This window comes from Aedes aegypti, chromosome 2 (genome assembly GCF_002204515.2).
Source record: "Aedes aegypti strain LVP_AGWG chromosome 2, AaegL5.0 Primary Assembly, whole genome shotgun sequence".
NCBI classification, from domain to species: domain Eukaryota; kingdom Metazoa; phylum Arthropoda; class Insecta; order Diptera; family Culicidae; genus Aedes; species Aedes aegypti.
In genome coordinates this window covers 238,593,917-238,621,031 of record NC_035108.1, presented here as the reverse complement: position 1 = coordinate 238,621,031, position 27,115 = coordinate 238,593,917, and the positions used below count along the sequence as shown (strand labels likewise).

Here is a 27,115-nt window from a genome sequence, read left to right as displayed (position 1 = left end):
TTGGTTTTTCACCTTGTTAGCCTTCAACATGTTGAATTTTGAGACTACCGCTGAAAACAAGTTACGCTTCCTTCTTCTTGTTTATGACGTTACATTCTTATTGGAACAGAGTTTACTTCTCAACTTGATTGACAGGCTATTCAATATGAATTTTCTTTTTTAATATTTTTTTTCTGATACCAGAATGATTATTCGACATATCTATGAATTCAGGAAAAGCATTCATTCTTTCAATAAAATATGAAAACTGTTGAAAACCGTTGATTGAAATGAACAAACAAATTTTTGTTTTATATGCTTGGTTGCGCATTAAATGATGTTTATAGATTGCGCACTAGAACATTAGTAAGTCTTACGTTGATATTGTAGGTCCAATGTAAAACATTGCCAAAAGTGAATAATTTTTAGTGGAGTTTTTGAGCTAAAAATTTCCTCGATATTCTGCACCATAAAGAATTGTCCTAACTGCCTCCCAACATATACGTTAGGCTTTGTCCCAAAAGTAGTGGAATTACAGCTGCGAAGCAGACTTTACCCCAATGTGGATGTAATTCCAATAAGGTACCGTGGGGCAAGTGGGTAATGGATTTTGCATAGTTGGAATTCTTCAAAGCCTAGAGACTTTTTTTTTTTTTTCCTTCTAAGCAATGGGGGGATAATCTGCTCAACAGACTCCGGACCGAGGTCCGGGAGTGTGGGGTTGGGGACCATTTACTACGTACAAGCAGTAAACAGGACTACACCCCCGACCCACTAAACCATTTCCATTGCCGCCAAACCCTTCGTCTCTCCGGGACCACCAAGAAGGCATTGCTTCGGAGAGGGGCTATTGCACATCGCATCCTCCAGGTTAGCTGCGTAGCCATGCAGCAACGAACATCGATGACACGCTTATGGGGGTCCACCAAGGTAGCATGCTGGCGCATTGCCAGCTTCCCGGGTGGTCCTCACCTCCCGTTGTCCGCTGAAGGCGGGCAGGGTCGACCACTAAGCCCGCGCCCAGCTGCACCGCAGGTATCAAGAACTGATACTGCGGGCTTCGCAATTTGACCTACTGAAGGCTCAGGCCCTATCAGCTAGCACCAGCTGGGATTGCTGACGAAGGGGCCTCCACCTGCCCCGAACAACCAGAGGCTCGTATCCACCCAGTAGGCCGGCGCCACGACAGCAGCGCTACCAGGATGTTCTCCCCGCGGCCACTTAATCGCTGTAAGGGTCGATTTCGACCGTAGGGCACCGGTATGACCTACGTTGCCGACTGCGAACCCTTGGACCACCTGATTAGCGTCTGCACTAGTCACTCCTCGAGTCCACACGCCACCTCCTTTGGAGTTCCGAGACGATGTGGGTGATAGCCGATGAAACGGCATTCCAGCCAAACTCGTCTGCACACATCCTCTGGACCAAATTGTCCGGAGTCGTGTCCCGACCGCATGTGGCAAACATGCGGTCACGCATTGTGCGGAAACGCGGGCACACGAACAAAACGTGTTCCGCCGTTTCCTCTAAACCTGCACAAACTGGACATTCGGGAGAACCCGCATGACCGAAACGGTGTAGATATTGTCTAAAGCATCCATGACCCGAAAGGACCTGTGTTAGGTGGAATGTTAGTTCCCCATGGCGCCTATTGACCCAGATATCTAACCTCGGAATCAACCTGTGAGTCCACACTCCCTTGGTGGAACTGTCCCACGCACGCTGCCATTTGACCATGGAGGCCAGTCTGGCAGTCCTGCGTATGCCTCTTGTGCCGCGCATTTCGAAGCACTCTATGTCTTCCATGATAAGGATACCAATAGGCATCATACCGGTGATGACACAAAGTGCATCGTGTGACACGGTACGGTACGCGCTCGCAACCCTCAGGCACATTAGCCTATAAGTACTCTCTAGCTTGCTACGGTAGCTATCGGTACTCAAAGCCGTGCCCCAAGCCGGGCCACCATACCTCAGTATGGACGAGGCGACACTGGCCAGAAGCTTACGCTTGCTGGCGTACACCGCAGAGCTATTGGACATCATCCGGGACAGTGCCACAATAGCTGTGGAGGCTCTCTTGCAGGCATAATCAACATGGCTACCGAAGGTAAGCTTGTCGTCGATCATCACCCCCAAGTGTTTGACGGAGCGCTTCGAAGTGATTGTGCAGTCGCCTACACTGATCACCGCTTGCTGCACCGACTTTCGGTTGTTGACAACAACAGCCTCAGTTTTGTGGTGAGCCAATTCCAGTTTCCTGGAGCTCATCCACTCCTCCACAATTGCGATCGAGTGGGCTGCAGTCAATTCCACTTCTTCGATCGATTCACCGTAGACCTCCAGCGTAATATCGTCGGCAAAGCCAACGATGACCACACCCGCCGGGAATTTTAATCTCAACACCTCGTCGTACATGACATTCCATAACACCGGACCCAGGATGGAACCTTGCGGGACTCCTGAGGTTATGTGAAAGCACTTCCGACCCACCTCTGTGTCATAGACTAATACCCGATTCTGGAAGTAACTTCCGAGAATCTTGTACAGGTACTCGGGTATCCCCAGACGCAGGAGCGCATCGGCAATAGCCGCCCAACTGGCACTATTAAATGCATTCCTTACATCCAGAGTCACTACTGCGCAGTAGCGAATACCCCTCCTCTTACGCTGGAGTGCTATCTCAGCGGTTTTCTTAACCGTCAGAATAGCGTCTACAGTGGACCTCCCTTTCCGGAAGCCAAACTGGTTGCCTGAGAGACCATTTACACCCTCGGTGTACCTCGACAGTCTGTTGAGGATGATCTTCTCGAGCACTTTCCCCACCGTGTCAATCAAGCATATTGGTCTATACGCCGACGGGTCACCGGGTGGTTTCCCCGCCTTTGGCAATAGTACCAGGCTCTGCCTCTTCCACGCATCTGGAAATACTCCCTCGTCCAGGCATATCTGCATAGCAGATCTGAACATACCGGGAGCCTCCAAGATTGCGACTTTGAGGGCCAGGTTTGGAACTCCGTCCGGACCTGGTGCCTTCCCCATGCTTAGGGATTTTGCAATCCCTACAAGTTCCTCATCAGTTACTCTATCCTCATCACCAGCCCCAATCCCCGGCTGTCCTACAAAAGGAGGCCATGGGCTAGGGTTGTGGCGCGGGAAGAGCCCCTCGATGATCCCCTCCAGCATCTGTGGAGACTGCTCCGTAGGAGCAATTGCACCTCTTGTCTTCGCCATTACGATCCTGTAGGCATCACCCCACGGGTTCGCGTTGGCACTCTGACAGAGTCCCTCGAAGCAGGCCTTTTTGCTTGCCCTTATCTCAGACTTCAGCGCGACTTTGGCAGCGGTGAACACCGCCCGTCGTTCTTCACGCTCCTGCTCGGTACGTGCTCGCTGCATCCGTCTCCTGGCCCGTAGGCAGGCACGGCGCAGGTTCGCAATAGCTTGAGTCCACCAGTATGTCGGTGGTCTCCCATTCCTAGGGTGGACTTTTCTAGGCATGGTCGCATCGCATGCACGCGTAAGCACCGCTACCAGTTCGTCCCCGCTTAGTCCGAGTAGGTTACGCTCACGGCGGAGCGCCTCCCTAAGTACTTCATCATTGAAGTACGATGTCTTCCACCTACGAGGGCTTGGCCTTGACCTAGCCGCTTCCTCAACCCGCTGCCTGCTGTTGTTGTAGTCGATACTGTAGCGAACCGCCAGGTGGTCGCTGTGAGTGTAGGCATCGTCTACCCTCCAGTTCGAACTACTCGTTAGGCCAGGACTACAAAAAGTAACGTCGATAATCGACTCCGCTCCGTTACGGCTGAAGGTACTTTTGGCACCAACATTAGCCAGATCGACATCTAGCACGGCCAGTGCCTCTAGCAGGATTTGACCTCGCTGGTTCGTGTTACGGCTTCCCCATTCCACGGCCCAGGCATTGAAGTCACCCGCTATTACAACTGGCCTTCGCCCTGTCAGCGCGGTCGTCATACAGTCCAGCATCTGCGTGAACCGCTCGGTCGACCAACTCGGAGGCGCATAGCAGCTACAGAAGAGGACCCCGTTTACTTTGGCGATCACGAAGCCCTCGTAGGTAGTAGACACCAACTGCTGGACAGGGTATTTACCCGTTGTCCATATCGCCGCCATTTTTCCGGATCCATCCACGACACAGTTGCCGTTGCCGGCGGGTACTCGGTATGGGTCCGATATGATGGCGATGTCCGTCCCCCACTCAGCAACTGACTGGTACAGCAGTTGCTGAGCTGCGTCACAGTGGTTCAGGTTCAGCTGCGTTACCTGCACTGTGATTTTTCGTTGATGGCTCGTTTGAAGGTCGGGCACCTTGAGCCTCCCGTTGGGTGATTGTTGTTCACGGACTTGCCGGAACAAATCAAGCACTTGGGAGGGTTCTTGCAGCCTAGTGCCTTATGACCTTCCTCACCACAACGCCTGCACAACTTAGTCCTATCAGGGCCTTTACAGCCCCAGGACTTGTGTCCAGGTTCCCTGCACCTAAAGCAGATCACTGGTTGCTCATGTATGTTCAGTGAACATACTGACCAACCAACCTTGATCTTACCTACCTTAGCGGACTTATTTGCGTCTGCCACAGGTAGGTGTACTAAGGCCACCTGAGTACCTGCCGGACCTTTCCGTAGCTGAACGGCGGTGGTGGGCACCTGCACTTCGCACTGTTGCCGCAGTGCCGTGACGAGCTCTTCTGCGTTAGTGATCTCATCAAGGTTCATCACCTTCAGAGTCACTGACTGCGTCAGAGCCCTCACTTCAACACCAGCGCCAAGGACCTCTTCCGCCAAACTTTTGTAGGCGGCGCCCTTGCGCTCCTTGTCGCGCTTAAGCTCGAGGATCATTTCACCTGTACGAGTGCGTCTGACACTGCGTACGTCGGCTCCTAGATCCGCAAGCTTCGCGTCACTGCGCATCGCCTTCAGGACTTCCGAGTACTTGGACTCTTCCGTCTTGATGATGATCGCATCACCCTTTTCGCGCTTGGCACCTACCCTCCTACCTTTCTTAGGTCTGGTATCCCTGCGCTCCTGTTTCTCCTGTTTCTTCTTCTTCTTCTTCCTCACTACGGTTGTCCAGGGGGCGTCCCCCCCCTGCTTCGCCCTGACCTGTGGTGATGGAGGACCTCTCAAAGGTCGCAACCCCCTGTTCCCATCACTCCGTGAGGGGCCAGCCTTTTCGGGCCCACCCTTCTCGGCTTTCCGGGACGCCTGGCTGGGGTCCGATTTTCCGGCACTTCTGCCGGTTTTCGGGGTCAGTATCCGCCTGGCCTTACGAGCGCCGCCGGGTAGCTCCTCCCCTGACGGCTGCCTCGCGCGCTTCTGCGATTGCTTGCTGTAAGCATTCGCTTCCACGCTTTTGGGGCTGCCCGCGAAAACGAAGGGTTCCGTCTGGGTAGACTTCGGCACCTTCAGTTCCACGGGTTCTGCCGCAGCCACAGTCACCATGGGTTCAGCATGGTTCTGCTTGGCCGCCAACATTGACTTACGAAGTCTAAGCAAGGCCTGCTTGAGGTCCTTGCTGATGTTAGACTTCGAGGACGCAAAGTCAATTATGGAGTCGAGCTGCTGTGCAGCCACTTTCATCGCAGAGAGCCCATCTCTACTTTTATTGATGGCCCTCATCAACCACGCTCCATCCATAACTTCACCCGATGCGTTAGCCGGGGATGAAATATGGGTTCCAGCACTGGCACTACGTGCACTGCTGCCTCCTCCTGCTTCTACTCTCCTCAACGGAGATCTAGCTAGCCCACTTCTTGCGAAGGGGTTCGCTTCCCTACTACTGCTACTACCTGCACTACCACTACTAATTTGATTGTTGTTTGAATTTGTACTCATTTTGGATCCCACGAGTAGCACGGGAAAAGAGGTCAACCACGCCAGAGCCCTGCATTAACGCGGTAAGGGACAAATACTGTGAGGGGTGCCCAGGTGCCCCACAGGCTCCGTTAATGGCCGAACATCTTTTTCACCCCTTCGACCATTCATTCCTCAGCACGGTTTTTCGCATCACACCTTGAATTGGGGTTACCCCGTTTGGTGGACTCTTACCACCGGAACGGGTTGTCCGTAGTTCTATTCTGGACGCCGGAACTACACGGCCAAAGCCTAGAGACTTTAAATTAAAACAAATGAGGTCGTGTATATTTTTTGGCTTGACTCCCACCAAATATGAACAGTATGCTAAAATTTGTTTTTATGTAAAATTGAAGAAACAAGTACAGAAAAAGTTTTTGAAAAACGTCTCCTTACTTTTCATTTGCCCGACAAGTGGGTAAGTTAAAAGTTTATCGTTTTGAACAATAAACTCAAAAACTAACAGTTATTACGATTTCCATTACTTAAGGCGTCCCAATGAACAATAACATAAGTAACATGTAAACAAAGAAAAAATATTCTTGTTACTTGAATTTTCTTCTGTTCAGTTATGTTTGTTGAAATGATTCGACAACGTTATAACTGTAACATTTCCAATTTGTTAAGAAATAACTCTTCGGTAAAAATCAAGCGGAATCCTTCAATAAAGTATTAAAAAACTTTGTTTTATGTGGATACACCTATACCCCATTTGTTATGTTTTGGACTAGCTTTACATGGACATTTCACAAGATTTCCGTGCGTTCTCTTATATTGGAACTTTTCAATCAACGTCTTCCTTTTAATCGGCTGTCCGAAGTAAACATATTAATATCGTAATATTTAGCAACCCTTTTTTAGAGAAGTTCCATGATTTGGCCATGATAATAGCTTTTAACGCTTTGAGTATAGTGTTTCTTGAATTATCAGCACGTTATGTTGTTCTATGATAATTGCGAACCTTATACACTTATAGCTACCTAAAGAGAAAACACAAATTCTTCTCCAATGAGAAACTTTTCACTTGCTCCACGTGAGTAGAAAATTGACGGTGTTTCAATTTAGTTATTTTTAGTTTTATGTCGATTTAATTCTAAAACTTTTTTTATTGCAGTTTAAAACTGTCAGAAGGGACAACTTAGAAGTGGTACAGAACATTATTTTCCGCAACTTTTTTCCACTGAAAATATTAAATTAAGATTGCACGCCGCCAACTTGTTACGGAGTGATAGTTGACAGGTTAACAATCTTTCGCTCTATTATGCAATAATGGTTGAAAAATCTCGGAAATCCCTTGCCTAACGTAATGTTCTCAACGTCCTCAATGGTTTACACATGAGTTTAAAACGTTAATTCACATATTCAGTTAAATATTCCAATTATTTTCACTTACCCCATTTACCCACTTGCCCCGCGGTACCTTACTCAAAAGTATCATTTTGAGTTAAAAATTCTGTCGGTCATCTTGGATTTGAATTATTTTTCATCATGTTAGCACTCATCATGTTGAATTCTGAGGCTTCCGTTGAAATAAACAATCAGGTTCTTGCATTTCCCATCTTTTTCGTATTGGTATTACGTCCACATCGCGACAAAGTCTGCTTCTCAGCTGCTCAATTTCGCTACTTTTCACATGTATGTCGGGCGGTAGTTAAGATTATACTTAATGGTTCAGAAAATCGATGAAATTTTGAGCTCAAAAATTTAGATTTCCACTAAAAAACAATGCACTTTTGGCTACGATTTATATTAATCCAAATTAACTAATCCCTATCTCGATGGTCCCTTCGATATCGAAATGTGGAGAGTTGACGGTACAATAAGAAACATTTTGTTCTAATCATGATACGATGGTGCGGATTTGGATGACCTCCAATATCCGATCTTATGTAATTGAGACGACTCGGAAAGCTTTGCAAATACAGTAAATCACTAAATCTAATCATTATATGCATTCAAATCATGCATGAGCCGAAAGGCTATATGTTCACTGCAAACGAAATTCCGATCTTCTCAAAAAAATAACCATCCTATAAGAAAGAATTTATATCAATTTGAAGGATTGGAAAGAAACGACAGAATAGAAGAACATAATAGTAATATGCATCACAACGCATTATGGAGCCTGTTTGGATAGTTCACCATTGAAGTTGAATTTGGGTATCAGCTTTTCCAGTGCAGTTGTTCTTCAAATTTAAGAAAAAAATCTATGCATGAATTTATCGTTTCTTTTAACGTCATATCCTACTTTTAAGACAACAGACATGAATAATATCAACAATACTAAGCTTTTCTCATTATTTTTCAACACACTACAGGTTCATCGAATATCTGGTACCTGGAAATAGACCTACCTCAGAATGTGGCCATCACATATCGGTATTTTATTTGCTCCATGGATCCCACTAGCGAAAATGTGCACGTCCGACGTTTCGAGACCCATATTGAACCCCGAACTATTCCAATCGACGGCGCCTCTAGCCAAACGGACCAAGAAACCAAAATTGACACACTCGGTGATATAGATGGGTCGATCAAACTAGACAGGGGCTGGCTTACCAGCGAGACAATAATACAGTTTAAGTTCTTCGACAACCCCTTTTTGGTAAAGGAGAGAATTAAAAATCGACTACTGTATGTTAAGGTTAGTATGATAGTTGTAAAATTCTTATGAACCCCTATAATGATTCAATGAATAACGTTTGCCAGATAACTCCGATGAATCTTCGTATCAATGCAGAGTCCCAGAGCCTATCGACCTTGTTGGACGAATCGCTGTCCAGTGATACTCGGGAAAATGGAACCGATCATCAAGCCTATGCTTTCACGGAAGTGGTGTCGATGGGCAATCCGAAGGCAACATTTGAACAACAATCCCAATTTGGGTGTCCCTATCATCCGGAAGACTTCCTAGTATTCAATGTGACGGTGGCAGAGCCAGAAAACGTGGCCTATCTAGTTGATCTGTATACGTACAGTTCACGTTCCAAGGAGGATGAACCACCTTACCATTTGGGCTATCATTATATTTTACCCAACTTTTTGAAGAAATCTGAAGGCATTCTAGAGCTTCCAGTGACTTGTGCTAGTAAACATCGTCCACTGGGCATGATGCGCATCGAGTACCTGAAAGTTACCCCCCTGCTTCCCTCTCGATGTAATCTTGAGCGATCCTTTATTAGATATTGGAATAAGCGATGGACTGGGCTTGATGTTGGCCATAGAGGCTCAGGTACCAGTTTTAAGGCCAGCGACGGAAACGTGATCAGAGAGAATACGATTGCTTCCCTGAAAAATGCCGTTGCTCATGGCGCTGACATGGTTGAATTCGATGTTCAGCTAAGCAAAGACTTGGTACCGGTTATCTACCATGATTTCGACATTTATGTCTCGCTGAAACGTAAAACTACCCTCGAGATAAATGATATGTTGGAGTTGCCGATGCGCGAATTGACGCTTGAGCAGCTGAAAAATCTAAAGGTAAATACTTGGTTGTCTCCTCATTGACACGCATCACAATCTGTTCAAAAAACCATTGCTTTCAAATAAGTAAAATTCCAAAGTTTTTTGTGTGTAATTGTTGCTCCCTTGAGTGCAGGTCTACCATGTCGTAGAAGGTAGAAACCGTGAAGCACGCTTCTTCGACGAGGATCTCGACGAACATCAGCCATTCCCACAGTTGGCCGACGCGCTGGAACTGATCGATCCTCACTGTGGTTTCAATATAGAAATCAAATGGTCCCAGAAACTCAAAGACGGCTCTATGGAATCAGACTTAAATTTCGATTCGAATCTATACGTTGATTGTATTTTAAAAGTCGTTCTAGAGAAGGCCGGTAACCGACGGATCGTTTTCTCTTGCTTCGATGCGGACATTTGTACGATGTTGCGTCTGAAGCAAAACCTGTACCCGGTGATGTTCCTGACGCTAGGTGTTACCAGTAAATATCCGAGCTATCACGATCCGCGGTGTAACTCGATCGAAATGGCTGTGAGAAACTCCTGCGCTACCGAGCTGCTAGGAATAGTCGCGCATACCGAGGATCTATTGCGCGATCAAACACAGGCAAGTTTTGATTGATTTTATACTGTTTCCAACTCATCATTCTTCTGTGATTTTTAGGTTAATCTAGCAACAGAGAAAGGGTTGATCGTATTTTGTTGGGGCGACGATAATAACTGCAAAGATACTATCAAGCATTTGAAGAGCCTCGGGATTCATGCTATAATCTACGATAAGATGGACATTTACTCAGATAAGACTGTAAAAGTGAGTACATTAGCGCTAAATTTTCTTTTTGTAATTTTTGTGGTGTTTTGTGCTTTGTTAATACACGCAATTCTCTTTTATTCTTTTAAGATTTCTTGTTGTTTTATGTTGTTTGTTCTAGTATCGTTATGAATCGAGTGTTTCTCATTCACCAGTTGTATTATAGTGTTGTTTATCTTTACATGGTTCAGCAATTGAAGTGCTACAAATCTTATCGATAGTTTTATGTGAATATTTCAAATCTTGTGAAGTTTTTCTTGCTCGATAATTTTTAATCCTTTGCCAGCCTCGTGGTTTGCACGCTACCGCCATGTAATTATTGAAAAGAAAAAAAAACTAGGACTAACCACTCGGCGAATACATAACAGATTTTGATTATATTTTGTCAGAAATAGAAATAATTGGAATTACGACACAAATTGCCAAAATTTCATTGGTATTAAAGCAAAATGCAATTCAACAATATTCGGCTAAATTTGATCTTAATGAATCTTATTGGTTAATTTAGGAAAAATATGATTTTGTCATTATTCAAACAAGTAGGTCACTTGAAGGCTTGAACATTTTGTTCAGTTGCCAGTGATTTTATTGAGATTATCACGTTGGCAGTTCGTGGGATTTTCAATTCGCCAGACTGAGAATAGAGTGACTGTAGTTATAATGTGGCTACTATATCGTGGAATTAAAAAAAAAACGCATCATCCTTTTGAGAAACGATTGAATTGGATAAGTATGTGTCATGCATTTGATTGATCCTACAAATGAGCATTTTTGGGTCCCAGGGATGCCTCAAAATTACGAAAAAGTAGCAAATTTGTATCTTAACATCTGTGTTAAGCTTATGGCAACGCATTTTTGTGAACTATTATGTTTGATCTCTACTTTTCGAAAATCCAACAAATCTATAGCCATTTTTTTGGGACATAGGGTCCGAGTGGCCACATCCGGTAAATTCGAAACAGTGCAAAAAACTTCAACAACAATGTTGAATATCATATTTTAATGATTTGATCTCCCAAAAAATTGTCCTTTTTATGCATTTTGACCCAGTGACCCACTGGAATAACTCCGGCCACAGGAATATTCCCGAGTTCTTCCCGGACCACTTCTAGAAACTAAATATGTATACCAGTAAACTGACAAAAATATTTGAATCCGTTAAGTATTTGCTGAGCGGTGAGGGTTTTAGGATTTATGCTTTCACTCAGTCCTATAAGGGTTAAAACCGAAACCAAGCCGGTATCTCAAAAAAAAAGAACTTGATAAATTTAGGAATAACAAATGATGTTTTTCAGTTAGCACAATTGCCGAACACTGTTAAATATATTCATCTATTTTATGTCTATAAAGTTATTTCATCTGTAAGTATTGCTTAAACACTACCAATTTTGTAGAATTCCTGAACAGTTTGCGTTGTACTATTGATGTTTGGGGTAGGTACGATCTTTCACATTCACAACCAATGTAGGCTCACTTCATTTTATGCCAAAACGAAACGAATATTTGATTCAAGAGCAATCAATCCCAATATGAAAGACCCTATTCTTTTGCACGATGGCTTGAATGATTGTTTTATTGATATCGTATAGTTTTTAGACCCGTCCACAAAATTTTCACAAGTGCTCTACAACGAATATAAGACTACGGTTCTAATGCCGATTTGATTGTGAAATGTGGTCGATGCTTTTTTCAGTGCAACTTTTGAACAATATCACAATTTTAAATGAAAATTTATTAGACAAAGTTAAAAAAAATCTTGATTCAAATACTTACGAAATAAGATTAACTCATTATTTTCTTAATGAGCCATAGAGAGTTTCAAAAGGACGTGTAATCGCAAAGGTATAGACAAAATACATTTGTAGTTTTTTTTAAGTGATCTCATGCTTTTGCACGGGAGTGTCGGCCCATAGAGGACATGTGTCTTATTTCATAATCTGTGAAGACAGAATCGTAATATTTTGTTTAAGCTAATATCTGCCCAATAAGTTTTGAGTGTGATTGGTAAAACCCAAGCAAGTGGGTTCGTGTTTCGTTTTCTGTTTAGCCTAAGAGACTTCAGACTAGGATAGATTACCAACTGGTGAGTTCGTTTCATGCTTGTGAAAACACAAATTTATATCGTGACATTGTTGCATTTATCCATTCGTTTAACAAACTATGGATGGTTCGTCACTTAAGTGTCGGCATAAACCCTTATTTTTGCTTTATAAAAAATAAGATTCACATATCTATTTTTTCAATTCATTGTCGCAGTTACTAAAAATAATCTTTTAAATTGAGGCTACATGAATCGCTTTACTAATCAATGTGAATTCGGATGATGTAGCTTTTGAACCCTCCTACTAACAAAACTCCTTCCTGTGAAAGACATGGAGAGGTGATCTCGGTCTGTAGTAGCAATAGACGTCATACCTAGGGGTAGGCGTTTTTTGCGCAGCATTTAATTCAACAAAATTCAAAATTTCTCGACCACAATAACAAATTTTGGCGATGTCATAAGTTGGGTGTTCTTGATGATGTGACTGAATCTTAAATTTAGTAACACCAATAATTAAGTCTATCAATCACATTTCTCACCATAATGGGAATTTCTGAGAATAACCTTACATTGCCTTCTCGAACTCCAGAAAACATATCAATATTATCATCGAAAAAAGTTATTGTTCATATCTGAAGGGAATCAAAATAAAGTCAAACAAATGAATTTCTAAATAGTGCACAAGCTTTTAACTTCACGCTCACGTGCAAAACTTTCTATTAGGCGTTCTAAAAGAATAGCATACATTCTGAGCTGAAAACATAAAAATGCTGTTGTGAATTTAAAAAAAAACTCGAACGTTTTTAGAAACGTTCTTAGTGGACTTTTGCCTTTTACAATGGACTAGCTTGCAATATCCATTGAAACAGCCGGAAAACGTTCTTCGAGAAAAATGTGTTGTCCTGAAGCGGTATTCCAAATGCACTTTTCAAGACCAACAGAGTTCGGATATCTGACGACAGTATCATCCACACGTTATCATAGTCCATAAATTGCTTGTTCTATCCCAAAATAAATAACTATTGCAACACATCTGATAACTCGTTTTAGTTCAGCGCATTAGCTTATAGTAGTATTCGGTAGAGCACTAGAACATTTTGTAACATCTGTTATCATTATTCTTTGCCTTCCTTGAAGCTTTGGAACTCGATATTACACATACCAATAGCATGTGTACCGTGACCTGCTCTAACTCCGTGTGTTGCCTAATACCGTGTATTTGGGAATTATGTGGATTTCTAGCATATTATATTATTTATTTTTCTAAATGATAGTCACAAACCTTAGCACATTAAGTAGTATTTAGAAAGCCATGACAAACTTGAACTAAAGTTGCACACACAAACAAACAAAAATAATGTTAGAATGCAATCGCCTGGTGCCAACACACGGTATTAGGGCACGATTGTTTATGTGTTCCAAATACCGTGTTCCAGTTATAATTCCAAAATAGCGAAGTGAAATATATATTTTATTTCCCGAATCAATGATGCAAACCTCAATACGTTGTTTGATACAAAGATTTTATTTTTGATGCGCTTCGTTCGTTCAATTGAGAGATGTTTCAAAATGTGACCCGGCGGTCGGGGTCAGATGCACGGTATTTGGAACACTGGTATGTTTAACAACATCAACTGTAACTATGTTAAAATTTCCAAAATGGTTCAAATCTTATGTTTCATGCAAATTGTATAAAACGGTCTACTATATAAAATATGAAAGACTTGAAAATAATCATACGTTATTTTTATCTGATCGATTGAAACTTGAGTTTTTTTTAACCTCACGGTAATAGAGCATGTCACGGTATTCGTTAAATGCGGACCTGCAGCTCTGGGAATTCGTAGACTACGTCTGTGGATGAGTAGACCCACTGTGCGCACTACCACTACATTGGGAGATACCTTGGGGCTACCTTGCTTACCCTACCGTGATAGCATAGCTGTCATCGATGGTAAAGGGATCAAAACAGAAAGACCAATAGACATTAGAGCAATCGAAGTTTAAAACGTGGTTGAATTCTTAAATTTTGTAAACTAAAACACTTTAAAACTTAAATTAAACTTAGTTTCTATTTGAATTGAAATTGTAAGTACCATGAATACACTGAACTGAACTAAAATAAATTACTAACGTTAATTGTTTACACAGAAATACATACATTGTTAAAGACAGTTGCGGACAGTGGACACACGATAAAAAGGGACTAAATACGTAAGTCAAGAAACTGTTTAAAACTATTTATAAAACTAATTTCAATAAATTTCTGCAGCTTAAAGCATTCTCCAAGCAAATAACGGAGTGCTAAATAGGTGTCCGAAAATCCCGTGTTTGTTCACGCGTCGTAACAAACTTTAAGGTATTTAACCTCGAAGTGGACACATCCAGCCTTGAAGATGCCGGGCTCGAGCAGGACGACAAGTAAACGTCGCGGTGTCATCCGACAGCTTACGGACGAAGAAAGTTCCGTTGCGGCCCGTTGTCCCTCCTGCAATCGCTCCGATGTGGCGGACAGATGGATGGTCCAGTGCGACCTGTGTGAGAGGTGGTTTCACTTCACCTGCGCCAGGGTTGACGAAAGTGTCAGAGATCGCAGCTTTGCGTGTGTCACCTGCGCGCTACAGCACGGACTGGAATCCACCAGATCAACTACGTCCAGCACTAATTCGGCAAGAAGGCGACTCGAGCTACTTCGGCTAGAGGAAGAAAAAGAACTGCAGGAGAAACTACTTGTGGAGCAAATGGAGGAGGAAGCTGCTCTACAGAAGAAGGTAGTAGAAGAGGAAAGGGAGCGAAGGCAGCGAATCATGCAGGAGAAGTTGGAGATCGCGAAGCGGTACATTAGCAAGAAATACGAAGTGCTGCAGAAAGAAGAGAAATCGCAAGCCGGTGTGAGCCGGAAAAGTCGTTCTAGCACACGTAGCAAATTCGGTGAGGTTGAGAACTGGGTGAACAATAACGATTTGGCCATGGCAGCTGGATTCGGGACAAACCAAGTCCCCGTCGGTGCCACGCCAATAACCGAAGTTGGTCCTCAAGCAACTGGTCGAAGCTCGGGTGGCGGTACGTTTCCGATTGTTCTTACCCAGACTGACATTCTCAACAAGTCCGTAGCAGCTACTGATCCGTACGACCGTAATAATATCGCTTCGTGGGGAATACTCGTGCCTCACGCCGTGCAAAGTACCGTGGATTCGGTTCCGAATCGTCCTTCGTCACAACCAACAACGTCTAGCACTCCGCTGCAAGAAAGACAAGTGCCTCGCACTGACGACGTAGCAGCAAACATATCTCCCCCCACGACACAGCAAGCTAGACCAGCGGTTTGGGATATGAACATATCTCCATCCCACATCGGCGAAAGATCTAGGGTGGATCTAGAGAGAGAGATTCAGGAACTTCAACAACAGTTGGCCAACCTCAAGCGAAGTTCATCCAGTCAGCGACAGCAATACCCAGTTCCCGACAGCAGCAACGTTTCGGCAGCAGTAACTAGCCTAAGTAATACGGCAGGTACAGGTATGTCAAACTTGCATGGCCCGTTTCGAGTAGATCAGGAAATAGGTAGACAGGCGGCCATCCCGCTCTCGGTTAGGACACAGGCTAGTGTTAGTTTCGCTACACAGTGTACCACACAGAACACCGTTCCAAGTTCTAGATTATTTCCTCCTTGGAATCCGACGGTTTCGTCGAACTACTTCCCATCTAACCAGCCAGGAGTTCCCAACTCGTTTAGTAACGATCCTTTCGTTTTCGCTGGAAATATACCACAGCAATACGAACCGAGAATTTCCCATCCAATCAATCGTCAGTCTTCGGTTCATGTGCCTTCCTACCCGTTCGCTAGGACCGGTAGAAGTGTTCCGAATCTGATTAATCAGCAATCCGCCTTCCCTGATGATGTTCCCTTTCGCCCGTTTGTCGCGAGTGTACCGAGTGTTCCGAACCCAATAGTTACGCCGTTAGTGTCACAAGGAGCGACCCCTAATCCAGCAGCAAATTGTGGACCGAGTTCGCAGCAGATTGCCGCGAGACATGTTGTGCCTAAGGAGCTACCGGAATTCACCGGTGATCCCATAGACTGGCCATTGTTCGTGAGCAGCTATAACAACTCAACGCGTATGTGTGGGTATACCAACGACGAAAACCTCATGCGGCTACAACGCTGCCTGAAAGGAAATGCGAAGGAGGCAGTTCGGGGACATCTCTACCATCCGTCATCCGTACCGCAGGTGATGGCCACCTTGGAGACACTCTACGGACGTCCGGAACTTATAGTGAAGTGTTTGATGAACAAGGTGTATTCCACTCCGGCGCCGAAAGCAGATAAACTGGAAAGTCTCATCAGTTTTGGGCTCGTGGTGCAGAACTTGTGCAGTCAACTACAGTCGATGGGTATGGATGCTCATTTGTCTAATCCCTCTCTACTCCAAGAGTTGGTGGACAAATTGCCAGCCAACATTAAGCTGGACTGGGCTATGTATCAGCGAAGTGTGCCTGTGGTGGATTTACGTAGCTTTGGCTCTTACATGGCAACAATTGTGTCGGCAGCCAGCAACGTCACCCTCTACGCAGAACCCATGAGAAAACCAGAGAAACCCAAGGGAAAAGAAAAGGGTTTTGTTAATACCCATACAACGGACTCCAAAGCGAAATCCATCTGCGAGGGAAAGGAAGAAATACGTGTGAATGCAAGCCAGCAGCCGAAGCCGTGTCTTTTGTGTAAAAGGGACGGACATAAAGTGAAGGAGTGCAACAATTTCAAGCAGTTGACGTTAGAAAATCGTTGGAAAACCGTTCAACAGTTCAACCTCTGTCGCCGATGCTTGATTCCACACGGCAAGTGGCCATGCAAGGCCACAGTTTGTGGTGTTGGTAGCTGCGAAGCGCGTCATCACAAGTTGTTACACCCAGGAGATCCTCAGTCGTCGACAACCGGAACAACAGAGTCATCGAGAAGCCAGCCTGCATCGTCAGCAACAGTGAATGTCCACCGTCAGCTTCCGTGTCCGGTACTCTTCCGAATACTTCCCGTAACTCTCTATGGGAAAAGTGCATCAGTTATCACGTTGGCGTTTCTCGACGATGGTTCTTCGCACACACTCATAGAAAAGGACCTGGCTGATGAGCTGGGAGTTGAAGGCGAAGTTGAACCCCTGTGCCTACAATGAACCGGAAATATCAAGCGAACCGAAAGGGATTCCCAGAACGTGAAACTTGAAGTCTCGGCTGTTGGAAAAGATCGGAAGCAAACGTGGACTATGTGCGTACGGTCGACAACTTAGATCTTCCCCCACAGTCGTTACATTACGATGAATTGGCGCTTAAGTTTCACTATCTCAAGGGCCTTCCTGTGGACAGTTATACAAGTGCTGCCCCTCGTATTTTGATTGGCGCCGACAACGCAAAACTCTTGTTAACTTTAAAGAAGCGGGAAGGAAGGTATTGTGAGCCAGTTGCAGCCAAAACTAGATTAGGCTGGACCATCTACGGCAAGGCAGAAGGCCTCATCGATTCGCCTGAATATCGTCATCTGCACATTTGCGTTCGTTCGTCAGATCAACAGCTGCACGATACAGTGAAGAACTTTTTTTCGATGGAAAGTGTTGGTGTAGCACTTGTTCCACAAGTTGAAGCCGACGAAGATCGTAGAGCACGTGAAATTCTGGAGAAGACAACCATTCGTACAGCAGCTGGCCGATTTCAAACCGGTTTATTGTGGAAATTTGACTGCATCGAATTTCCCGAAAACCGATTCATGGCTGAGAAGTGGTTGGCGTGTTTGGAGCGAAGCCTATCCAAGAAACCGGAGTTGTATGCGAACGTGCGTCAGCAGATTGTCGACTACCAAGCGAAAGGATATGCGCATAAGCTATCCGATGAAGAATCAATCAGTAGTGATCCAAATGGGGTTTGGTATTTGCCGTTAGGGGTCGTGCAGAATCCAAACAAACCTGGAAAAGTTCGGGTAGTATGGGATGCCGCCGCAAAAACTAGTGGGGTTTCGCTTAATTCTATGCTGTTGGCAGGCCCAGATCTCCTCACCTCGCTTCCATCAGTGCTGTTTCGTTTTCGCCAACGACAGATCGCCATCACCGGCGACATAAAAGAAATGTTCCACCAGATTATCATTCGGCCGGAAGACCGGCAAGCTCAGCGCTTTTTGTGGCGGAATAATCCTAATGAACCGGTGCAAGAATACGTGATGGACGTGGCGACGTTTGGGTCAACATGTTCGCCTTGCTCTGCCCAATACGTCAAGAACAAAAACGCCGAGGAATGGAAGCACGTTTACCCCGAAGCAGCAACAGCTATTGTAGAGAACACCTACGTAGATGATTATGCTAACAGTTCGGATACGGTTGAAGAAGCGGTTCGAGTCGCACTCGAGGTACGAGAGATTCATGCAAGCGCGGGATTTGGAATTCGAAACTGGCTCTCAAATTCCCAACAAGTTCTTCGACGGGTCGGGGAAGAGAGTTCGAAGACTACAAAAAGCTTCACTGCGGTGAAAGCAACCGACTCAGAACGAGTTTCGGGTATGATGTGGCTTCCAGAAAGTGACGAACTCACGTTCTGCTTCAACTTTCGGCCCGACATTCAACAACTGCTGGTAGGAGGAGCAATCCCAACGAAACGTGAAGTTCTGAGAGTTGTCATGAGTATTTTTGATCCCCTCGGGCTTGTGGCGGCGTTTGTTGTCCATGGCATTTGGAGAGCAGGTGTGGATTGGGATGACCAGATTCCAGCGGAGTTGGCCAATCAATGGTGGCATTGGGTAGAAGTTCTTCGCAACCTCAATATTGTGAAGATTCCTCGCTGTTACTTCCCGGGATACGATTCCCATAGCCTTCGCAGCTACACGTTTTTGTCGACGCGAGCGAGACAGCGTACGCATGCGCCGCTTATTTCAGGATTGTCGACCGTGGACAAGTACGATGTACACTTGTTTCCGCCAAAACCAAAGTAGCCCCTCTCAAACCAATGTCGGTTCGTCGATTAGAGTTACAGGCTGCAATGATTGGAGTTCGATTGATGAAATCAGTACAAGAAAACCACGCATTGCCAATAACACGTCGTTTGATTTGGGGTGACTCTAAAACGGTGCAGTCGTGGATTCGTTCAGACCAGCGTAAATACCGACAATTTGTGGCGTACAGAGTAAGCGAAATTCTGAGCGAAACAAGTCTACAAGAGTGGCGATGGGTTCCAACAAGATTCAACGTTGCGGATGAGGCCACGAAATGGGGCAAAGGACCTAGCTTTCAAGCTGATAGCCGATGGTTTGTAGGTCCTGAATTCCTATACGAGAACGAATCTGAATGGCCAGTCCAAGAGTTTCAACCAGCGGGTACTCCGGAAGAATTGCGATCGGTTCACACGCATCATCGAGCGGCTCCAGAATCTTTGATACAATATCATCGTTTCTCCAAATATCAACGACTGCTGAGAACCGTGGGTTACATTCTTCGCTTCATCAATCGTTGTCGGGGAAGAGGTGATGCCGAGAGCTGTGATGCAAGCGTATTATCGAGAGAAGAACTGGGAAATGCAGAAGTTGTACTCTGGAAGTTGGTGCAAGCTGAAGAGTATCCTGGAGAGCTGTCCACAGTGCGCAAGTGTCCGTTGGAGCAAGCCAAACGGTTGGATAAGAACAGCCCACTGCGTAAGCTGTCGGTGTTTCTGGACGAACATGGAGTTCTGCGAATTGAAGGCCGAATTGGATCAGCTAAATTAGTTCCGTACGGACCAAAGTTTCCGGTAATTCTTCCTAAACAGCATCGTTTCACCGAGTTACTCGTTGAGTACTTTCATCAGCGCTACGCACATGGGTATGGAGAAACCGTTGCAAACGAACTCCGACAAATCTTCCATATTCCAAGTTTAAGGACAATCGTTCGAAGAGTAGCCAGAAATTGTTCATGGTGTGTTGTGTACCGTGCGGTCCCCAAGGCACCTAGAATGGCACCTCTTCCAGCTGTAAGATTGACCCCATATGTCCGGCCATTCACATTTATTGGCATCGATTACTGTGGGCCATTTCTTATTCGTATTGGAAGAAGCAGCGTCAAAAGATGGGTTGTACTGATAACCTGTCTGACGATACGAGCCGTTCATCTGGAGGTAGCTGCCAGTCTGTCTACCGAGTCGTGCAAGATGGCGATTAGACGATTTATAGCCAGAAGAGGTGCCCCACAGGAGATCTATAGTGATCAGGGCACAAATTTCATTGGAGCAAGCAGAGAGTTACGAGCGGAAGTTACGGCGGTGAATCGTGAATTGGCTGGGACATTCACCAACCATGACACCCAATGGCGGTTCAACCCTCCCGCTGCACCACACATGGGCGGCGTGTGGGAACGCCTAGTACGAACTGTGAAGACTTCATTACAAACATTATCGACCAGCAGAACGCCGGACGAAGAAACCTTCCAGACTCTTCTGATCGAGATAGAAGGAATCATAAATTCCAGGCCATTGACGTTTGTGCCACTGGATACGGAAGAAGATGAAGCGCTTACGCCCAACCACTTCCTGATGCTTAGCTCAAACGGTATAGTTCAGCCGTTACAGCAACCCGTCAAAGACAGTGGGCGAACGCTTCGAGCGAACTGGGATCTAATTCGTTCATTACTGGATGAGTTTTGGGTCAAGTGGATAAAAGGATATCTGCCCATAATCTGTCGTCGTACTAAATGGTTCGATGACATCAAGCCCATTGCAGTTGGTGACCTAGTGTTCGTGGTTGACGAAGGTATGCGAAACAGCTGGACACGTGGAAAGGTGGTGAAGGCGATTCCTGGCAACGATGGCAGAGTTAGAAGAGTGGATGTGCAGACGGTCAATGGAGTTCTTCAACGACCAGTTACCAAAGTGGCAGTGCTTGACGTGGCAGTTGGCGGTATAGCTGAAGAAACCAAACAGCAATACGGGTCGGGGAATGTGGATGAGTAGACCCACTGTGCGCACTACCACTACATTGGGAGATACCTTGGGGCTACCTTGCTTACCCTACCGTGATAGCATAGCTGTCATCGATGGTAAAGGGATCAAAACAGAAAGACCAATAGACATTAGAGCAATCGAAGTTTAAAACGTGGTTGAATTCTTAAATTTTGTAAACTAAAACACTTTAAAACTTAAATTAAACTTAGTTTCTATTTGAATTGAAATTGTAAGTACCATGAATACACTGAACTGAACTAAAATAAATTACTAACGTTAATTGTTTACACAGAAATACATACATTGTTAAAGACAGTTGCGGACAGTGGACACACGATAAAAAGGGACTAAATACGTAAGTCAAGAAACTGTTTAAAACTATTTATAAAACTAATTTCAATAAATTTCTGCAGCTTAAAGCATTCTCCAAGCAAATAACGGAGTGCTAAATAGGTGTCCGAAAATCCCGTGTTTGTTCACGCGTCGTAACAACGTCCTTCTGAAAGCAGCTACCGTTTTGACTCATATTCCGAACACTTAAGGCAAACAGTGATTTCAAATGCATCGCATGAGCATAAATTAGATGATATTTGTGTAAATTTCAGTATCTTTATAAAGTCTGTTCATTTAAGCTTGTTTAGTATTGTTTTTATGTAAAAGTATAGAACAACATTTTGATTCAAATGCCGAACACTGTGTTCATTTTGTCTCATATTCCGAACACCTTGATTCAAATTACGAACAGCGCGAATAAATCGTATTCAAATGAAAAATTCCGCAAATAAATTTATCTGAGCTAGTTTTGCTGACCTCTAACTAGAGAATCATCACTAATCCCAAGGACTTAAATAGATTGGAATATGTTTAAATTAAACTGCAATTGACTGCCATTTCCTGGTAATTCGATGACATATTTCAGCGAAACATTTTAACCGAATCGCCATACAAAAAGCGAGTGTTCGGAATATGAGTCTGTTCGGAATTTGAGACAAAACGGTACTTCAATCTACAAACAGAAAAAAATATCTGTCTACGTAAACTCACGTCAATTTCAACACAATAACAAGCTACCGCACGGGTTGCTATGAGCAATCATAAACAAGCAACGAGAGTTACTCAGAGTTGCTCTAAATCTAACTCAAGAGTTAGCTCAAAAGCAAAAGCTGTCCCACCCCTAGCCTCTTACTAACATTCCTCTCCTTCTTCGATGACCTTAGGGACGTGGGCAGCGCCGTTATTGACATTAATAAGTTTGGAGTTCTCGAAATTGTACATTGAAGTAAAATTGATCATTTTGATTGCTTATTTTCGTGATAAGGTAGCTATGACCAGACCATATTACCACGTTCCTACATATTTCATTTAAGGTGAAGATGAATCGAAGCCAAACCTCAAATTTTCAAGAGCACAAATCTGAAGAATCGAACATCCGTTTGAGCTGAAAAATTAATCGATTGGTCACCACCAGCTTGTGACCAATCGATTAACAACGCAATGTGCTTCAATTTAATATAATGTATCGGAAACATTCGCTTTTTCACCGGTTCTACTAAGCAACAAAATGGCGAGACAGTTTTTATGCTTCGTGCATAATTATTAGAATCAATAATGATGTAAATTGAAACAAATAAACTTTCATTTGACGTAAAGTTTTTCTTCTGTTGTTTCAAAAATAAATCTTGGTAAAAATGTACCAAGTAAATCCAACAACACTGTTGCTTTATTCTGATAAAAATGATTGTTGTTTCAACGCATTTTTTGTATTATAACAAATTTAACAAGTTTATTGAGAACAACAAAGTTATTTATTGTTTTGAATAGCTGGTATTTCTCTGCGTGAAATCTTCAAATTCTGTTCCATAATGAGGTTTTTTAATATCTTAGTGAAAGTGTCAAAAGTTCACCTTTTAACGATACAATTATTTTTTTACATAATTACAGCTGCTTTTAATAGGATGTATTTCAGACTAAAGATTTTATTGAAAATTAAATACTTTATTATGTTTCGATAAAAACATATATGCACGGTGAATGGATCACATGTAAAAATCATGAAATTTTTAAGCAATGTGAGATTTATTGATAAATCATGTTTCAACTCCCTAAAATCAAGTAGTTAAGATAATATGGAAATGTTTGAACGACACACTAAAGCGATTTTAGTAAAAAAGGTTATATAACATTTTTACAAGTTTCTATGGCTTTTATCGTAAATTAACGTTTGAAATCTTTTAAAAATGAATGTGCATACCAGTAGCATTATATTTATATCACCAACAACGTTCCTTTAGGGTACGGAAATGCGTTTATCTTGCGGGTGCCCGTTTGAGTTGATCAACTATTTTCAAGGGCCAGCCTAGTGCTCATTCTGTCCCATATTCCGAACAGCATGAATAATTAGCATCTGCATTAATAAAATCGCATATAAATCCATCTCAGTTAGTTGTTACGCCTTAAACTATATAATCCTAACAACTCCTGAGATTAAATTAGTGTAAATGGCATTAACACTTCAGTCGTCGCGCTGTTGTATTTTGTACAACACTGGTGAAAAAACCTCGCCTTTCAATCACAACAGCAGCGTGGTGGTTCTGACGGTGGTCAATCATGCGACGACTGGAAGGTTAAACTTGAGATTCAAATGATCATCCTTTGCTGGCAATTTATTGCCATATTTCAACAAAATCTTCATACAAAAGTCGAGTCTTTTTGGCATTTGAGACAAAACGGTACACCGCTAAAAAGCAAATTGGAAGCTAAAAAATATTTTATCAGTTCTTAGGATTTCTTTTTTATAAAACATAGTTTTTTTTCCAAGAGGACTTATGACCTGCGGGTTCTAAAATAATTCATCTCTTTGTTTGATTTTTTCCTGTCATTACTTCCAATAGGGAACACTTAGCTAAGTGTTTTTATGAGCACTTCCACAATTATTTATTTAGCACTTTCTTCGCCAACCACGAAGACACTCTATACCCGACCAAATTTCTTCTGCGTTAAGATCGATCAGAAATTACGTTCATAATTTAGGGGAGAGGAGTCTACAAAAGTGCGACATTTCGTATATCAAGCCTGGTGCTAGAATAAGGGCGTAAGTCGCATGATCGATTTCTCTTCATCGATCCTCTTTTTTGTGAATAAAGATCACGAGATACAAGTTTGTTAGCATTTTTTCACTTCAAACCGTTTGGCAAATGCTGACAAACTTGCATCTTGTCATTTTTATTTACAGAAAAGAGGTTCGATGAAGATAAATCTATCATGTTACTTACGCCCTTATTCTAGCACACGCTTGATATTAGGTTTTGAACAAGGCAGAGAGAAAGGGAGTCAGAAATTCCAAAAAAAAATGATACACGTAAATTTTGAACCTTTGAACCCATTTTTCCACGCGTTACCCTACAATAAGGAAAAATTTGCAGATTGATGGTAGGATCGAAAGAATAAATGATAAGATTATTTCATTATTGAGTCTGGATTATAAGGCATAAGGTCATTTGGCATAACACCATTTAGCTTAATGGAAATTCCGAAGAACCTTTTTCATATAGAACAGGTAGCGTCTTTTGAAGGAACGAATATAATTCTGGTATCCCAAATGGATTTATCGTAAATGGTCGAAGAGGAAAAAAAGGGACAAAACGTCAAAATCTCTTTTCAACGAAGAGAAAATTTCTAACCTTTTCGACCTTCTGTCCTTCTCTGTCTCCATATTTCAAACTCTCAGTTTTATATGACGTGAAGCCAATCGTTTCAAATTTCATGTGTAAGCTTTATGAATCATCTGCTTTTGATTGCACTTTTTATCTAGCTTGTATTTAATCGTACTTTTAATCGGTTGAGTTTTGGTATGTTTTCTATTTGGTTGATTTATGTACACAATTCATAAGATTATTCTATAACCAATTACTCATGTTCAACAGTGTTCGTGCATTCTGCTCCGAGCGATTAATTTCGGTTGCCATTTGAATATTTCGAAGCCATCTCAACTGCATCTTCTCCCACACGTAGAGCTGTATATCGTTCAATCAATCCATCGCGAAGTCAATAGCTTGATGCCAAAATCGCAAGTCCAACATGATTTTTCTTCTTCTCTTCCCTACGACCTATCATTCCAGGTGGAGGGTGATAATGCCACTTCTAGTCAGCAAAGTTGTTCACGGGGTTAAGATCGGTTACATATTACGCTTGTTTTGTGATCCCATAACGTACTGTCCTGTGAGCGTCTCTCTCATGTGTCTCGATGTGATTATATTGTAGGAGGAGAAAGAAGCGATCCCAACTGGCGAGGCATCTAGTGAAGCGAAGAAAACCTACAAGTTTTGGTGGTTTCCTAATTTCCAATGGTTCTGAACTTATTGTGTACTAGTACCTATCCCTACATTAGGAATGTTTAAATGATTGTTACTTGCTCAAAGATAATTTTCTATATTCTGATTTAATCTACTATTGTTTAATTTTCCTACCTAGTATTGGTCTCTGTGAAACATTATAGCGAGTTTGTTGTACTATGTCCCACATTCTACAAATGGTATAGTAATATTAAGGCGAGCAATAAGAGCAAACGGCAACCTAAACATGAATTATTTGATTTTCTTTTTGTAGGAAAGTGTATTTTTAGTGGGTGCTCGCGAATCCCAGGCCGCGTTGCTACAGCAGATAGATATCGAAAACCGCCACGAGCAAATCGTTCACCACGATTTCGTAGTCCAACCCAAACCAAACAAGGCCCCTTCTATAGATGCCACATCGAACGCGCCGCTATCTCCAAAATCTGCTGCTTGAGTGGGTGGCGATTGACTATATCCCTGGAACAGGATTCAGGTAAAAATTGTTTATATGTATGAGCGTGGGAAAAATAATATATCGTCATCTAAATCCCCTGTGTTGTGATGAGAATGATCCAGACTCAGTCATCGGTGATCATATTTAAAGACCTTCGAATTTATACTGAATAAAACAAATGTTGTTCTTACTATTCATCTTACTTAACTGTTGTTAAAAGCAATCATGCAAAGGCTATGAGCAGTAAAAGATCATATTTTTTCAAAACTGTAGAGCTAATAGCAAATTACTTTTTGAATTAAAGCACATTTTTTATATTTCTACTCTTTAGACTTTATCTTGGTAGACAGATTCACACTTAAATACAACCAAAAAATAAGTTTACACACAACAAGCCTAATAAAATTTGACGGGTAATCTGAGATTACATGAAATAGAAAATTATTACACAAAAAGAGATAAGTAAAGCCACTTCAAGCTAATTTCACTCTGCAGCAGACTTAACAAGTCCATCGAAAATAAACAATAAATCACAACTCATGTGTTCAGTTATTTCATATCACAGCATATTACTTACAAGCATATTACAAAAAAGTGCCGATTCACAAGGGGGCGCTCATGTATTACGTATACTCGGAGAAAGGGACCAAGACTACACCTCATACAATTTATGAAGTTGTAATCGATTCTACAACTCGCTATCTGTTTCTGTAAAATTGAAATGATAATTAATAGAATGCGAAAAAATATATGGAAAACAGCATGGCCTCCAGTGTTATCTTAACGAGAAAAATACAAAACCTTTCGTCAATATTATGTAGAAATTAGGGGAAGTGGGCCCATTTGGCCACCTTAGAAAAAATCGATAAAACTGTTAAAAATATTATGGGATCTTCGTTTTATTTGCATGATTTCCAATAATTTGCAAATCAATACAAAAGATCCGCATGATTTCCATTGTCTTATAAAGTTCATGAATGATTGAATGACTTTTTAAAATTTGAGTGTTATGAGCACTCTATTTTTTAATGTGAAATTATCTTATGTAATCTAAAAATTCTTTTTTTTTCACTTCTTCTTCTTGGCATTACGTCCTCACTCAACTGGGACAGAACCTGCTTCATAGCTTAGTGTTCTTATGAGCACTTCCACAGTTAGTAACTGAGAGCTTTCTTTGCTAAAGTTGCCATTTTTGCATTCGTATATCGTGAGGCAGGT

At 42.9% G+C, this 27,115-nt stretch overlaps 1 protein-coding gene across 5 annotated transcripts in view; it reads left to right on the top strand.

Moving 5' to 3' along the window:
- The window catches only part of LOC5564200 (glycerophosphocholine phosphodiesterase GPCPD1), a 119,507-nt gene extending 93,176 nt beyond the window's left edge, over nt 1-26,331 (top strand). For 2 of the 5 annotated variants that reach the window (XM_021844539.1, XM_021844540.1), the window contains 5 exons: nt 8,174-8,499; nt 8,565-9,335; nt 9,454-9,921; nt 9,979-10,125; nt 25,718-26,331. In XM_021844539.1, the coding sequence (XP_021700231.1) occupies nt 8,174-8,499; nt 8,565-9,335; nt 9,454-9,921; nt 9,979-10,125; nt 25,718-25,897 (1,892 nt within the window). In that variant the 3' untranslated portion in view covers nt 25,898-26,331. Of the gene's footprint in view, nt 1-8,173; nt 8,500-8,564; nt 9,336-9,453; nt 9,922-9,978; nt 10,126-25,230; nt 25,660-25,717 lie in introns of those variants that run through there. The other 3 variants (XR_002500433.1, XM_021844541.1, XM_021844542.1) reach the window with 3 other exon arrangements.
- Nucleotides 26,332-27,115: the final 784 nt, after the last annotated feature.